Raw genomic sequence first — 17,238 nt, forward strand, 5'->3', positions numbered from 1 at the left:
TGTAATTGCAGTAGCAGTAAATGACATGCCATGATGATTAATTAAATGTCAACTAACGTATTAAGAAAAGGAAAGTCACAACAATTTTAATTTAGCTACAGTCTGACTAATTATTATACGTTTATTTTAAATTTATAAGTAAACTAATATATTCTGTGTTAGTGGACCATTATTATACAATTATACAACATATTTATACATAATTAATATAATAAGGTTAAGATACCAAGTTCACATAATAATATGAAAAGAGAAGGAAAAAGACAAAACAATATTTTGACAGCTCAAGTTCCTACTGTCTAGTTCCAAAATAATTCCTTATCAGAACCTTCCTTTCTAATCATTTGTTAATTAATTATCTATAATTCATGACAGCTCAAGTCCAACTTCTATCATCCATGTTCATATAATAAGTAAAGCCATGTTGCATGTCTATCATACCAGAAAAAACAAACAAACAAACAAACAAACAAACAAACAAATTCTAAACATAATTAACAAGTTATTTATCACCTCTTTAATATATACCAAAACCAAAATTCAACTCTTAACTACATGCTTAAGTATGAAAACTGAGGTTTAAATACTTTTACCCTTCACCGACCCGAGACGATGCAAGTTAGACCTTTACGTCATCCATGCCATTGCGCCTGCGTTTGTTAGACATCGATAAGAAGCAGATACTCGTCCAAGATTTCTTATGTTTGGCTGGTTGTGCTTTCACTTGCTTCTTCTCCTGAAGCTCTATCATATACTGAACAACGGCCTGCAATAAAAAAATAATCAGATTTTGTGTTGTCAAGTATAACCCGTTTTATAAACGGGTCATACTCGGGTTATGTATCGAATTAGCCAAAAGTTTGAAGAATCTATGAAAGAATAAAGGAAAAACAATAACTTACACGCGGGCCTTGATCGATTATGGATAGTGGTGGTATTTCCAAAGGATTCCCTTCAGCTTTAAGAACATGTAACTTTGACAGCATAGAGAAAGAATCTGGAAGGAATCTTATCTGATTATTACTAATATCTAGTTCCTCAAGATTCTCAAGGTTTCCAATGGATCTCGGGAGCGAAGTGAGGTCAGCAAAGTTGTTGCTGATGTTGATTTTCACAAGGGTGGTAGCAAAACACAAGCTTTCAGGGACCGATTCAAGCTCGTTAAAACTTACATCAAGCTCTTTGAGGTTGGTTAACGATGACATCGTCGTTGGTAACCGACCGATATTATTGTAACGAACCGACAGTCGTTCCAAGGACCCGATTTTACCTATGGCTTCGGGTAGGGCTTTAAGCTTGTTGTAGTCTGCAATAAGCTCTTTGAGTGAAGAACATTGACTGATATTGTATGGGAGTTCTTCAATATTGTTTGTTTCGATGTTGAGTTTTTGTAAACGAGTGAGTGAACATATGGGCTCGGGGACCATCGACAGGTTGTTTGAGCTCAAATCAAGTTCTTCAAGGGAGAATAATTTACTAAAAGTTGGTGGTAAAGATGTTAACTGATTTGCTCTTAGATCAAGATGAACTAACTTAATAAGATCTCCTATAGATTCTGGGAGTTCTATGATTTTGTTGGAATGCAAATCAAGGTTTGTCAATGACGAAAGGTTTCCGATCGATGATGGTAATGTAACAAGACGGTTTTCTGATAGATCGAGTGTGATTAAACCAGATAACTTTCCTATTGAATCAGGAAGCCATTCGATCTGGTCCATTAATCGGCCACTAAGATTAAGATCTTTTGCACCTTTTTTAAAAGATACTTCAAACAAACTAGCAAGCTTTATAAGACTCAATTTCTCACCATCATCACCTACAAAACATTATAAAATAAAGGTATATAAACAGAGATAATGTCACGAGTCACGGCCTAATAATATAAAGGTAAACATCATGATGATGTAATCAAGGGTTGTTAAGATAAACGTTTACCAGAACTAATGGCGGGTTTTAAAGTGGAATCCACGATCGCGGGCCGCGAAGTATCGCTTGAACGGAACATTCTTCCGATCCCATCATGAACACTACTCGACTCCGACTTGGGGACATAACTATCATCTCTAGTGAACAAATCAGAAGTTCTAACAGGCTCCTTTTCATAGTTATACAAGCTAAAAGCCGGCGATGTCGGTGTTGCAGTCACCGTACTCATAGAATAATTAGCACCAGAAACCGAAGCTGAATTCGACCAACTGCTTGACGCAGGTTGAGCATTATCATCACCACTACTCGGGTCAACACACTTGGAAGCTCTCTGAATCATCTCGTCAAACAGTTGGTGGTAATTCTCAAGCTCAAGCAATTTAAGAGCTTCGCGCTTCTGTTCCATGGTTTGAAAGCGGACGGAATGCTTTTGCATCTCTATCAACACGTTAAACAACTCATCAGGAACATCTCTACCCTTGTTCCTCCTGGAAATAGCTTCCATCCTCGCTTGTTCTTCGTCATCCGCGTTCCGGATCAGTATCTTGGCACCTTCAACATCCTCGATATCTGGCCTGGGAGGCAGAGATCTATGAAGCCTCATGATCTCTGCCACCACTTCATCTACAGAGTTTGCATCCATACCTTCCAATCTCAAAACCCTAATCAGCCACAATAATTGATAACCTAACAAAATCAAAAATCAAAGAAAAATCACTTCAAATCTCGAAACCGAAGAAACCCAGATTGCAAATCAAGAAACAAATCCAACCCAGATACGGATTGCGTTAAATCTCATTAACGCCGCAGAATAAATATTATTACAGTAATAACAGTAGCAAAAACTAAAATCTTGAATCTTGATTAACATATTAATAAATCGAACCAAATTACTACAGAATAATGTCTAAAACAGCATGAATTTCACGAGATTTGGTTCAAGAACGTAAGAAAGATAAGCAATTTGAAAGATTGAAATTGCAGGCGGTGGTGAAAGATTGAAAAAAGTAGAAATTGAAATGGGAATTGTAGAGGATATTCAAAAAAGAAAAGGGTAATTGAATTGAATTGAAGAGTAGTAAGTAGATTGAAATTGACCTGGGAATCGAGTGAGAGAGTACTTATTATTATTCAGATTCCGTTGACCGGCGGAGAGGCAGAATCGAATGATTCGACGGACAACAAACAAAACTGTGTGTGTGTTTTTATTATTACACCGTTGATGAATATGATGATAATACTGTAATGATCGATATGCCTCAAACAAAACCTATATATGTTTTATTTTTTAATGAAAGGTTAATTATTGCCACTTTTTTTACTTTATTTTATTATTATTATGCTTTTTGAAATAATAATACTAACAATAATAAGTTGAACTAAAAGCAAATAATAATCATAGGAAAACATCTTTGGTGTAATTGTTCTTTTGTAATGTCCTTAAATAACCTATAATCGAGTTTTCTAGAATTTTACTTTTATACTATATGATTTTATAGATTTTTTTTATAAATTTTAATTTATTTGGATGACGTTTTGAAGAGCTACTTTTATGGTTCATGTATAGATTTTTTTTATAAATTTTAATTTATTTGAATGACGTTTTGAAGAGCTACTTTTATGGTTCATGTAGTCATGTACAAAAAACCGTTGTTCAATAGCGTATTGTTTAGAAAGAAGAAGTTGATACTTTTAAGTATAGGTTAAGGGATGACGACTCGTATTTATATTTTAACGGCGTTTTGTTTAACGACTAAGGAACAAAGAGACATAAATGGATAAACAGTGTTTGCTGAAAGTCTGTCCATATAGTTATGGTAGAGAAGCTCATATAACGTAAATATTTATACTTTTCATATTAGAAATATGTTTGATAGTTACTTGCAATTCTGAGTATTTTAAAATAGTTAACGGCTACGTATACGTGAATTTGTTGTAAAATGATAAAGTTGTTCAGTTTTATAAGTTTTGAAAGAAATCTAATTTTTTAATAGGTTTGCATTTAATTCAGTAAAGCTTATTAACGTTATAATTAATAAAAGACTTTTATTAGAGCGAAAGTGAGTTAAAAGTTAGATGAACAAATATTTTGTTTTCAAAAGTTTAACTTTAACTAACTTCAGTTAAACTCAAATCTTGTTTTATTATGCATTGGTATATGCATCGTTTAAAACTTGAGGGTATATGGATGAGTATAGATAGGTAAAGGGGGGAAAAGTAAAGTTGTTTAAAACTTAATTAATTATTATTATACCACCATGTGGTAAATATTGAAAGAACTGTAAGAATTATGAAACCCGTTTTTTTACCGTGTGTGTATAAAAGCTTGTGTGCAACACAGATAAGTGATAACTTAATTTAAGTCTAGGAGTCTACATTGAGAAATTTATATTACTATTCTATTTTACATGGTGTTACAATTAATTAATAATATTTTGATAAAAAAAGAACATAATTCATTGCATAAATGGCTATTATTTTACAAATAAATGAATATCTAACATAAATTAAGTAACTATGAATATTGTTTATATATGCGTGTGAAATTTTATCGAATTACTTAATCTAGCACCTATATTCATAGTTGATTAAAAGTGGTTTAATTAATGAATTTTAAAAATGAATTTTAGAAAGCCTTAATTTGGAAAATTTCAGCTCTTTAATCAACGTCTGAAAATCTTTCTACATAAAATCACTGGAAAAGGTAGAGATTTCTAATCAATTACTTACCATTAAAGAATCCACAACCCTTGATTTAATTACTTCATGCACAAGAAAAAGAATAAGGAGATATTCAATTAGCACAACCAGTTAAGTAGTTGCCTAACTAGACCTTGCAAAGTTAATAGAAATATTTTAGTAACTAATGATACGCTGAAAATTAATTAAAAAACCTAGATCTATGGTTTTTCTAGAAACCAAACAAAAACAATATTTCTAAAAGTGACAGTTATGGTTGAGCAACACGTCATTTATGCCTATAAAGGGAAAACTTTATTACATCAAGATACAATACTACGACTTAGGGGTGTGTAAGAAATCGAAAAACCTAATCCGAAAAACTAAAAAACCGAACTAAAGATTCGGTTTTGGTTTTGCATATAATAAAAACCGAAAAAATCTAACCGAACCGAATTTCTAAATTTTTATTATTTTAAATGTTATATTAAGTAATTATAAAAAATTAATAAACATGTAACTCAAATATTTTTGGTAAAATGTTTAATAATCAATTATTTTACAATTAACAAAATTATTTACACATATATTAATTATTTTTTGAAAACTTTCTTTGATCTAAAATTTTCAAGATCAAATGGCAAAAACCGAAACCGAACCGAAACCAAAATAAAAACTGAAAAACCAAAACTGAAAAAGCCGAAACCGAACGGTTTCAAATACTCCAAAAACCAAAGTTTTGGTTTACGGTTTGGTTTTAACCAAAAACCACACCGAACCACATCACGCACACCGTTACTACGACTTTACACCTATAAAAATAAAAGGAAAAAGAGCAGTCATTTTCTAAATACCGTATGTTTCTCACCCCTAATATTATCTATGTTTATTTTCAAGTATTTTATATTTTTTTAATAGAATGTTAATTTAATTTTGTATTATGTTATTTTTATTTGAGAAGAATTTTATTAATTTATTTAAATAAATGTTTCAAAATAAAATGGTTGAAAGATAGGTTAGGATGAATGATGGCCATTTTCACTCTTAAAAGATTGTAAGGGACAAACTGACGTGACGTTGATATGGATGACAGAAATGATGAAAGATAGTTAGGAAAGGGATGACTCCCTTCACTTCTAGAAAAAAAAACGAGATATGAATAGTAGTAAATAAGCAAATTTGAAGGATTGGTTTGTTTTCCTATAAAAATATGGGGGGTTGCAGAGGGGACGAAATGCGGAGGTGTTTTATATGTTTTTTAGCCATTTCCTTAGATGTGAATGCTAAGGAAACATCTTTATGAATTATTTTTGTTCTTGTCTTTGTTAGATTCATTTTGGAAAGATTTAACGGAAATTATTTTTTTCGTTTATTTTTTGTGTTAACATGTAGGACCCATTTTATCTATTAAGACAATATAACTCGGGTGTATTGTTGTTTGGTTAGATAGCTTCTTGTTAGTATTTGTTTTTCAATAAAATTGGTTGTTCAAAAACAATCTAATAAGATAATATACAGCCATACAGGTTTGTCGTCTTCTAGTTTATTTACAAAATCTATAAAAATTCATTACATGTGTAGAAAAATCAAGCTTATCCATTTTTTTATATTATTACCCAAAATCTATATTTTAACATGTGTGATGTCTTCAATATAAATATTTTATACTAATACGCCGATTTAGGTGCAAACGAAAAAAATACATACACTGGTCTTCACAAAGACATTGACTTTTTAAAAAAGGACCAGCAAAGCTAAACTTCCAGTTGATCACATTAATCTGAATCCTTGAATTGCCATTTTGTATATAGTAACACATATTACCCAAAAATGAAAGCTGAAGCTGCATCTATTGAGGGTCCGTTTTTACTAACCAACCATTTACAAGTGTGATTTCTACTCTAAGTTTTGCAGCCCCTTCTAAGTCTTTTCAGTGGCTGAAGAAAATCATCCTCATGCTTACTTTCTGTTGACTTCTCCTCACTTTTTGTTGACTTCTCACTTTCTGTTGACTTCTCCTTGCAGTTGTACCCCGTTCGTTTTGAAGAAATCGTGATAACTCCACTCTCTAACTTCTGTTCTGGCATCTCACATTTCCCATTCACCGGCTTCATATAGCAAAACCTTCAGTTGAAAATTCTATCACACGCCCGCCCATATAATCATATAACTTTCATTCTTTTACAAAAAAAAATAATAAGAATATACCATTCTAGAGGAAGTGTCTTGCTATCAAAATCAACTGGTAGAGTTCTCCATTTCCCACACTTGTTGCATTGCACCCACTCGCGATCAGATTTATACCGCACACCACCTTTTTTCTGCACCATAAAACCCTGAATTTGTAAACCATCATAACAAATAAAATTAAATAATTAAAGGTATGAGACTTACCACATTGACCTTGTCGATAGTGTTATCCAAGTACTCGTCTACTTTTTTACTGAGCCAGTCTTCTAGAAAAGCATAAGGTTCACAATCCACAAAACTTTGTTTGTTGTTATGCACCCAAACCTTTCCATTACAATCATCCTGCATAATAATAACCATGCCAACAAATGTGGCATCAGAAGCCTTAACAAATATATGTTTTTAAGAAGCATACCATCACATTGGTCACGTCAATGACTCCAACAATGCCATGACTCTTTTCGCCATTGTGTATCATGCATCCAACTCTTTTGTATGCCTGTAAGAAGCATTAGGGATTTAAAACAAACATTAAGAAAACTAACACAAAAAGGTAAAACGCACCTCGATCAATCGACCATGCCAATATAAGAAAATTCCACAATTACCCTGCTCCAGGTCTAGCTGAGAGTGTCCAAGAATGAGTTCAACTGGTTTTCCCAAAACAAAGCCATTTTCTATGCTGGTTTTGTGTAGAAATTTTGCTAATGGGCGGCTTTTAACCTGTTGCACGTTAAGTTAAGCGATCATATTGATAACACAAAACCAACTTGAAAAGGCGATTTACATACCAATGAACTTTGGACTTTTATCTTCATTCGTGGATCTAGAAAGATGACTTCTAAATAGGATCTGAGTGAGTAATCTAATGGAACCTGAAGATCACATTTAATTATATGCTTGCAGACTTTATATGGATTTATATGACAGAATATTTCATACAGACACCTGTTTGGTCATTTGACCAAGACAAGATCTGGGCCTACGTGAGCGAATATAAATGTCACCTTGGTCAAAAGAACTACCACCATTGATCCCGTTGACCCATTCAAGAGAATATGTTGACCCCCATTCATCCAAATTCCATATGTATATTTGTGTCCCGGTACCTTGTCTGTTAAATAAGCCTGCCTTCTCACCAATTAAAAATTTGTCCAACGGTGAGAATTCCCTTATGGCTTTCAAGTTGTTCTTTGATGAAGTTCCAGTCTGGACATTGGTATCAACTTCCATATATTGCCCTTTCCGAGAATACGTTACAATCGGGATCTCAATATTCTGTAGCAGCAAAGAACATAACTAATCGTTGGGAAAAAAACATAACTTTATAATGAAAATAATGATTTGTATTTCATACATCTTTTCCTTCATTTAGTGATTGGGAAAGAAAAGCAATTGATCTGGAATTTGTAGTCTGAGTAAGAACCAATGCATCTCTGCCAAGTCTCATTGTTCCGGTCTGGAAATAGTGTCAAAGATCACAATACAAACAGCACCATGAGAACGTAAACTTAAGAATGTATGTCAATGCACTTAAAGATAGACATAATACTAATCAAGCATTAAAAAGAAAAGAAGTTGATTCATGCCTAATTATATAGATTACAATTTCAAGGGTCGGTGTCTCATTTTGTGCAATTATAGTTGTACACTTTGCTTCAGTTGTTGTAAGTCATCATCTTTTTGAATCCACCGCCATCAACACAACACTAACACCATCCTCCACCACCGCCACGTCTCTCTCTACCACCGGTTACAAACAACACCAGTCTCCACCTTCGGCCTCTGCTGTCGCTTTGTTGTTGTAATACTGTATGATATCATATGAGAGCCAAGAAAGAAATACCTTAAATCCAACACCATATCTACCAATATAATTAGGATCGCTTGAATCAGGTTGCTTACGACCAAAAGACACCATTTTCATAATCTCCTCATGGCTCATCCCATGACCATCATCTACAATTGCCAGCATTGGAATTTCCTTATCGACAATGCTAAAGTATATCATGTCAATAGATATATCAAACCTGCTCAACATGGCCAAATAAGTAATGATAGACAAACAAAAAAAAAATCATAGATATTCATGGAAAAGTACATTGTTGCTTTGGCATCTCTTGAATTGTCCACAAATTCAGCAATAGCATCAAAAATCCAGTCAGAATGGCTTTGACCAAGGGTTTTCAAATAACTAGGATGCGCACACGCATAGTTCTTCCTTGGACCATTGAAACTTGTTGCACTACATTCAGATCTGATACGTTCAGATTTGCAATTAGCCAGCTCACCTGTGCGACTATCTTTAGCATCTCTTTTAACATGTTCTAATTGAATTCCATCATTAGCATTTTTCGAATCTGAACAAAAACAAAGCAAATAAAATGAACTGTTCCTCTGTGACATCATGAACGCATCACAATCCATGTTTCCCAATTATAGTGATAGATATTCTAATGTGTCATGATAATGGCTAGTTTTACTTTTATGTTTTTGCATTCAATTCAAATATTAAAGGGGTCACTAGAAATCGTAGTTAACATTGTAAACCATATGGAAAAGAACACATGGTATCAATTTAAAAGCAGCCTGTATGCATTATATGAAAAAGAAAATTTGGCATCTGAACAATCTTCAGACACCCAAATAATGATGATGGATAAAACAATGAATATAAACAAAAGGATAATGATATTGCACATTGAAAGCAAACTAACCAGATTTGACATGGCTTTGACTTCTGTTGACACCATGTTCATGCATTAGATAGTGGACCACTGCATGACTGTATTCTTCATCCAGCCTGGATGGAAGAATATAAACCTGACCACTCTCAGTGCATGCAGAAGCAGCCTTCAAAAGCATGTTCAACCAGTAAGAACATACTGAAATAATGAATATAATTCCATTTTTTGCGATATTATCTAGAAAACATGATAGCAATTTAAATAATGCTTCATCTTGTAGGGATTATAGAGCGCTATGAATGCATTACGGTAAATGATTTTAAACTATAAAAACTAGAAATTTAAGAGGAGAACAACCTCAGATGGAAAAACTGTAAAACACTTCCAACTTTATTTTTAGACTTGACCTCTAGATATTATAAATAACAGCTTTATCACCATAAGACAAGATAGATCAGGAACAAGAAGCACTAATTTAACAGTTTTAGAAATAGTAGAATTAAATACTAATTTAAACTTGTCTTTATTTTTTATGTTTTATCATATTAGGGAGTCTATTATTCAATCTCATTACAAATGTAAACAAACCAAGCCGGCTTGTGTGCTATTCAAGATCAGCTTGTTTAAAGCTCAAATCAAGCCTAGCTTTAACAAGCATGAGCCTTAAAATAAGCTTGTTTAATAAATGAGCCCTAGCCTAAACGAGCCGGTTAATTTTATAAACTTTTAAATTTATTATTATTATTATTATTATTATTATTATTATATAAAATAACGAAATAATATATATTACGCGGCATATAAAACTTATAACAAAAAAACATAAAAATAATTAATAAATGTATAAAAATTAAAGGGCGCATGTGCGATGCACCGAGGAACACAAACACTAGTAATCACGCAACATGTTAACTTTTTAATTAAAAAACCTAAAGGAATACCATATATTCAAATCAAAGAGAATAAAATGCTCCTTTTTTATGATATAGTTTTTTTAAACTATATTAACATATGAAAAAGTTATGGACGTTCAAGCATGCCGAGCTCAAACTTAAAAAACAATTCACAAGCTGAGATATGCCCATGGGTCAAGCATTAAAATATAGTATATATATAGATTATTATATAATAAACAAACTGAGCTCGAACTTGAGAAAATGACGCTTTGCAAGTAAACTACAAATTAAAACATACATGGGAAGAACAATTTAACACCTTTGTAGATTGTTGGAGGAAATTCAAGAACTTTTGCCACTCATTATTTTGTCGCGGGTCCTGATAAGCTGGGTAGATATTAGTGCAATGTAATCCGGAGGGAACATCTTCTTCCTTTATGTATTTAATAATATCCCAATTCCTAAGACTATAATACATTCATCAGCGATTCAATAAACAAAAACAATTAGCATGGACAAATGTAGAACACTTTCACACAAAAAAAAAAATGAATGATAAAACAGCCCTGTAGGCATTCAATATGAAGCTTTCATGCAAAAACACTCTAAATGCAGCGTGTGCAAGTTATTCTTATATCTTCAAGCAAAGGGGGTAGATATAAAAGCTATAAGAAGAAATCTTATCTAAAAGATTTCAATAGATCAAAAAGAAAGAAAGGAAGTAGTGAGCCTACTCTGCAATTGATGGTTCCGAGCATTCAACCCGGCATATACTTTTTCGGTCGGCCTTTAGCATGACATATTGAAATCCAACTGTAATACAAAATTTATTAAGATATTAAGATATAAGTATGTACATCACATCCAACTCAACCTCATTGTATTGAATTCTAATTTATTCTCAAAAAGTCATACCATAATTTGAAAGTGGTGGCGAAGAAAATAAAGATAAAAATAAACATTTTTAACTCAAATTTAAGTTTGTGTTCATTGCGTTTAAACAACAAAATTTTCTTTTTCAAATATGATGCCCAAAAGGTAAAGAAAATGTGCATCATAATAAAAAAAAATAGTTTTTTTAAATTTTTCTGAAAGTCTTGAACAAACATAGTAATCAAGACAACACTATTAACAACCTAACATGTTACTAAATAAAAGTGGGTGATGGGGAATAGAAAAAAATGGATATAGACTTGAGAGTTGTCTTATTTTTTTATTTATGCGTTTACTAAATAAAAGTGGGTGACGGAGAATAGAAAAAAAAATCGATGTAGACTTGAGAGTTGTCTTATTTTTTTGTTATTATACTTGCTCTAATAATCATAAACAAGTATATAATAATGAACGTTTTGCAATCCATAGTATTAGATTTACTTATCTAGGCTATGAATCAGATACAAATGAAATTAATGTGCTAAATGTGATAATCAAGTAGAGTAATTATATATACAAGTAGAGTAATTATGTAATTACTCTATAATAATTACTCTATGATGTAATCACATAATTACTCTACTTGTATGTATAATTACTCTACTTGATTCTCACGTTTAGCACGTTAATTTCATTTGTACGTTAACCTTCCCCTACTTATCTATATGTAAACAATGTAATGCCACAACCTAATTAATGGTAACCTCATAACCAAAACACATGTGATCTAACATATAGAAAGTCCCTAATTTAAATGCATATCCTTATAATATTTAAAGAAACAATTGCTTATCAAATCCATGTGCCTACTTCCGTACCTGTTCCCTTAATTTTCATTTTACACATAGGAGAAACCTTAATATGTGTAAACACCTTTTATCTTCCTAATAAACCACCATGCCCTCCATATGGAAGTCTGAAATTTGCTTCGCCCATGTGAAGGCTCTCATACTTTACACGTGAGCTCATTCCAATGACACAACACTTCCTTGTCTTCCAAACCATGCCACCATTGTTGGTTCCTCCTACATCTATAACAACAAACTTCATTGAGTTTGTTGTATGAATGCTAACACCATGGCAAAACTGAGCGTATCGGTGTTGTGGATGATAATGATAAAGTCAATATAACACCTTTCTAAATTATTTTACAACCACATAATGTCTAAAGTAACAATGTATGAGTTTCTTCATTCTGTGCACAACTATAATGTCAAATATTACAAGCCTTCGAATTCGAATGTGTCTTTTAAATTTATAACTAGATTTATCCTTTCATCTCTAATATAACATTCTCTTCGTGAGCATGGCATACACACACAATACATACACGCACATACATGTATACAACACTGGGATCACACTCATGCACCAACAGCATGCACGAATGTCATATAAGGATGATAACACCAAAATACCTTGTTCATGAGGGACCAAAATGTTGAAGAAGTCATGAAACGAAGGGCAATACGTATTTAAAGCACCTTTCATAAGTGCAGAAAGCAATTTTTCTATATACTCTCCATACTCAAGTATCACCTCAAGCATCTACTAAACTAAAAGCTTAATCGCATCTTTTAAAGATCGTGCGTATGATTATATGCTTTAAGTCTAAAAGTCGACATGCTAAAAACGTTCATAATCTTGCCTATACGACTTAATGAAATAGCGACAAAACTTTATGCTCATCTATCTCGAGTTTAGTGTTGTCTTACTCAACTAAGGAAATCATGGCATGACTTTATTCGGCACTGATATACAGTACCTTTAGGTCATGGCATGACTTTATTTAGCACTGATTTTTCTATATATTATTTGAAAAGTTCCTATAGCACTCTATAATTTTTTTAATATTTTTTTGAAAGTTGTTGTGAGTAGAGGAAAGAGAATATGTAATGATAAATGTATAAAAATATTATTTTATTGAACATAAAAAAGAAAATGCAATGATTTTTAGTGTGATTTTGGATTTAGAGAGAGGGGAATGAACGAGAATGCTCTAACATCCTTTAAACCCATTTTCTCAAAGGGTATAATCATCATAAGCTTGTTTTCCATTGCTCTCTAATGGCATTCCTTGATTATGGTTTTTTACAATATTCATTGATCGCATCATAATTTTATGTATAAGTCGGTTTCTCTAACGAGTAGTGCTCCTAGACCATAGTTATTGATATTTATAGGGATTGTTTGTCCAATGAATGTTGTTCCCGGTTCATAGTTACTAATGTATTTATCACATTTATACCTATACCCCAAACTAGCATAAAGCATAAGAGAGCCACCTACAAAATTCTTAAATACTATTTTTTTCCTTGGATAGCACTTGATAAGCAGAAATGACAGGTGGATGGTGGTGGTGGTGGTGGTGGTGAACGGTGGGTAAAGGTGGTGGTGGACAATGAGTGTGGTGTTTTAACCCCTATACATACCTTAAAAGATCTCAGAAGTGGATGAGCCAAGTATGCACCAAGAAGAGCTTACGCAAATGTTTTTTAATGAAACGTCTCCGAGAAAACAAACAGTCTGCAGATAGCATTGTCTTTTCATGTACGCTCTTCATGAACTTTGTCGTGCATCCTTGTTAAAATTGATGCTAATTACAAAACAATAAAATACCATGGCTCACATTCCTTATATTGCAATTCACGCGCATATAATGTATATATGTGCGAACCCTCGGGTGGCAAAAGTGAAATTGCACTATTTTGATGTTATTTTACTAATCTCGTGAAAATAACGTTAAAAGTGACGGAAGGTTAACCAGGCATCATGGTGGTGGCGTTGATAGCCGAAAGACAAGGGTGCATGCACCAATAGGCGGTGTCCCGATGGTTGAGTGTTATGTGTCTTATGTCCAAGGCTTGATGCAAAACTACGAGCGAGCCGGGGGTCTCACCGGAAGCAGCCTCTCTATTCCTATAGGGTAGAGGTAAGGCTGTCTACATCTTACCTCCTCAGACCCTACCATAGCTTTGCTATTGGTGGGATATACTGAGTACGATGATGATGATCTCTATTTTAAATTTTTCAAGTTTATATATACAAACTATACAACATTTACATAAATAATAGAAATACCTAAAATCATGACAAATCATGTCATAATATAAAACCAAGTAATAAATTAACCATTTAATAAAAAATTCTAAAATATTTTAAGTTATATGTTTCCCTAAAAAGTCTCATGTTCCCCTAAAAAGTCTTAATGTCAAGGCAAGTCTTATGCAAAGCTAAGGCTAAAGCAAAACGAAAGGGTAGAAACAAGCTAATTGTATGCAAAACAAGGAACTCAAAACAAAACTAAGACACAAGTGTAAACTCCCCTTAAATCCATAACCTTAATTCTACACGTCTACACTCTTACGCCCGCTCATGTCCTCTAATATGTGCAAATCTACAAAATCCTTCTTCATTTACTTATTCATGTCAGTTTAGGTCTTCATCTTTCTTCCCTCCACTTGTAAGGTTTCCATAATTATCATAAACATTGTCATTCGTTTACATTTCACATGAACATACTATCTCAACCACCCCTCCCTTGTCTTATCCAAACTATATGAACGTATCCACCCATCCACCTCAACATCATTATCTCTCGAACTTGTATTTTCTTGATGTCAAATGCCCTTAAACACTTTATGTCAAATTACCCTAAATACTTTATGTCAAATTTGAACTTGGTACTTAGCATTACAACTTGGCGTCAGTAGTATTTTAGGCGTTCTCATCGACATGGTTCCATAAAGGTACTCGAATTTAGAGTGTTTATCCTAAGACTGCTTGTCACCCCAACCTATTATCCAGCCCCGTTTTGCTCTCCACAACTAGCACAATATCAACTACAAAAGACACGCATCTCAAAATTGCCACCTAAACAGACTTTAACAACTCATCCATGATACTGCTGATAAATGAGCTCGACACATTTATTTAGTGAAAGCCTATCTCCAAAAAAATGAGGTGGTCCTAGAACACGAATGTGAGTTTTACCTATCATACGTTGTTCTAATTATGTCTATATATCCTTATAAAAAAACCCTCCTTCCTCCTAACAATCACATATCACTCGACAAGGCACACCATATGCAAATCTCGTTTCTTTTACTTATACCTTTTCATCAGTCTCTTTAATGTGTGTATCGTCTCTACAGTTTATCCTTAACAGTTAACTCTTTCATCAATTTTTTTCATTGTCCTTTACCAATATTTCATGTTATCCAATTCACATTTCAAACGGTTTCCACGCAACAAACATCATAAGCGGTGATTATTTAAAGTTACCAACTACTAGTACATCAACAGCAAATAGGATCATGAACTAAAAGGGAACCTTTGTGTGGCTTTTGCAACTTACGACATGATTCTTCCATCAAGACAGTGCTACCTGGTAGATGAAAAAATAATTAGAGAGTATTCTAGCGTATTATGCTTAACAATAAAAATTACACCCACTCAAAAACCAGCATGATGTTACATTTACCAAACTAAATATCATAATATCAAATTTAAGGCATTTATGCATGCTTTTCAAATCAATGCTAGTTTTGTTCACTTTAGTTTAGTCCTCTTTACCTATCTTTTGTATGTGGTTTAACACCTCACTAATCAAAAGAATTAACATAACATGTTATGACATAAATTACTAGAAAATGCATGGAGTGAATTAAAAAAAGTGCATACAAAGTCTTCAAGGAATAGCGTATACACTAGCCTCCTAAGTATTCACATGATTAAATCTTCAATTTTGCACTAGGCGAAGATGATGTAGTTAGCGTTAAGAGTTCTATAAAGTATTTTGAATGTAGTTCCAAATCTGAAGAAACACAATTACCCTAACTTGAATGACATATAACATTATTTTTCCATTAAAAACTAACCGGGATTAATAGTGAGGGCTAAACGTGCAACCATCTCATAAATGTGTGGACTAAATTTGAAATTTTTTTAAGATCTAGGGATCAAGCTCGCTATATAATCAAACTAGGGGTGAGCTTTTTTTTCCGAATACCCGTACCCGTTCAGTACTGGTACCTGTACTTGTACCCATACTTGTCTATTCGGTACGGGTAACCGGATTTACTGATTTTAGGTACGAGTACTTACGGGTATAGGTACGGGTATTACGGGTACTCGGTACCCGTTTGAAATATGTAGCCTTTTTTTATATATCGGGCAAAAAAAATTTAGTTCATAATCCAATTGATAAAAATTTAGGTTATTGGACCTAAATCATTAAACCTAAATCATTAACTAAAAACAATAATAAACACTTTGTATGTTTTGGTATTCATTACTTGATTTTGAATGGATTTAATATTATGGTTGATCTGTTTCATTTTTAGTTTTGGTATTATGTTTTGGTTGCGGTATTACAATTTTGGTTGCGGTATTACAATTTTGGTTGTGGTATTATAGATAATTGATTGTTGGTATCGTACCCTTACTAATTCCTAGTTTAGTGGAGATGTTTAAAAAAAGAACAAGGGGATACCAAAGCGAGTACCGTACCCAAAGCACTTGTACCCGTGCCTGTACCGGTACTCGTACCATACAATTCGGGTACGGTTATGGGTACCAAGATTTACTTATTTTAGGTATGGGTATGGTCTACATCTCATCCCCAAATCAAGCCACATGAACCATTTATGCAACTTCCTCAGAAAATAATCACCGAATAGTAACAAGTATGGATGTAAACAAGTCAAGCCGCTCATGAGCTACTCAAGACTGGCTAGCCCACGCTTCACTTAACGTACTTAAGATGCGTTGTGGACCTAAATAAGCATAATATTATTTATATAAACTTCTTTAAATTATTAACATATAATTATATTAGATGGGTCTTTTATATATAAAATTATAATAAAAAGAACTAAATTGTATATACCATATATCATAGTTGAAATATATTTATAACAAATAAT

The 17,238-nt window shown here is 33.0% G+C and overlaps 2 protein-coding genes across 3 annotated transcripts; both read right to left on the bottom strand.

The window, feature by feature from the left end:
* Positions 1–376: 376 nt before the first annotated feature.
* LOC143599639 (plant intracellular Ras-group-related LRR protein 4-like) lies at positions 377–3,158 on the bottom strand. Of its 2 annotated transcripts, none has more exons than XM_077077556.1 (4): positions 3,025–3,158; positions 1,936–2,588; positions 903–1,816; positions 377–766 (listed from the first exon to the last, which is right to left on the bottom strand). In XM_077077556.1, exons 2-4 carry the CDS (start codon positions 2,567–2,569, stop codon positions 620–622), a joined length of 1,695 nt encoding a protein of 564 aa, XP_076933671.1. In that variant the 5' UTR covers positions 2,570–2,588; positions 3,025–3,158; the 3' UTR covers positions 377–619. The 2 variants fall into 2 exon arrangements, with proteins under 2 accessions (XP_076933671.1, XP_076933666.1); XM_077077551.1 differs by having other exon boundaries at positions 1,936–2,613; positions 3,025–3,152.
* A 3,222-nt stretch (positions 3,159–6,380) lies between these two features.
* On the bottom strand, positions 6,381–15,909 carry LOC143599654 (uncharacterized). Its single transcript, XM_077077565.1, has 14 exons — positions 15,645–15,909; positions 11,113–11,191; positions 10,698–10,845; positions 9,513–9,648; positions 8,897–9,155; positions 8,642–8,825; positions 8,153–8,254; positions 7,744–8,073; positions 7,587–7,670; positions 7,360–7,518; positions 7,211–7,294; positions 7,000–7,137; positions 6,814–6,926; positions 6,381–6,729 (listed from the first exon to the last, which is right to left on the bottom strand). The coding sequence occupies exons 1-14, from the start codon at positions 15,682–15,684 to the stop codon at positions 6,507–6,509; spliced, it is 2,079 nt and encodes a 692-aa protein (XP_076933680.1). The 5' UTR covers positions 15,685–15,909; the 3' UTR covers positions 6,381–6,506.
* Between the last annotated feature and the right edge of the window lie 1,329 nt (positions 15,910–17,238).

The sequence above is a fragment of the Bidens hawaiensis genome, unplaced genomic scaffold, assembly GCF_021521415.1.
Source record: "Bidens hawaiensis isolate Kalapana, Puna unplaced genomic scaffold, B.hawaiensis_p1.1 tig00001920_1, whole genome shotgun sequence".
Taxonomy (NCBI): domain Eukaryota; kingdom Viridiplantae; phylum Streptophyta; class Magnoliopsida; order Asterales; family Asteraceae; genus Bidens; species Bidens hawaiensis.

Coding starts and splice junctions, on each gene's coding strand:
- LOC143599639 (XM_077077556.1), bottom strand. CDS start 2,569: ATGGATGCAAACTCTGTAGATGAAGTGGTGGCAGAGATCATGAGGCTT. Junction 1,817..1,935: donor AAAACCCGCCATTAGTTCTG/GTAAACGTTTAT, acceptor AATGTTTTGTAG/GTGATGATGGTGAGAAATTG. Junction 767..902: donor TAATCGATCAAGGCCCGCGT/GTAAGTTATTGT, acceptor TTTTTATTGCAG/GCCGTTGTTCAGTATATGAT.
- LOC143599654 (XM_077077565.1), bottom strand. CDS start 15,684: ATGGAAGAATCATGTCGTAAGTTGCAAAAGCCACACAAAG. Junction 9,156..9,512: donor TCAAAGCCATGTCAAATCTG/GTTAGTTTGCTT, acceptor GTTTTTGTTCAG/ATTCGAAAAATGCTAATGAT. Junction 7,138..7,210: donor TTGACGTGACCAATGTGATG/GTATGCTTCTTA, acceptor ATTATTATGCAG/GATGATTGTAATGGAAAGGT.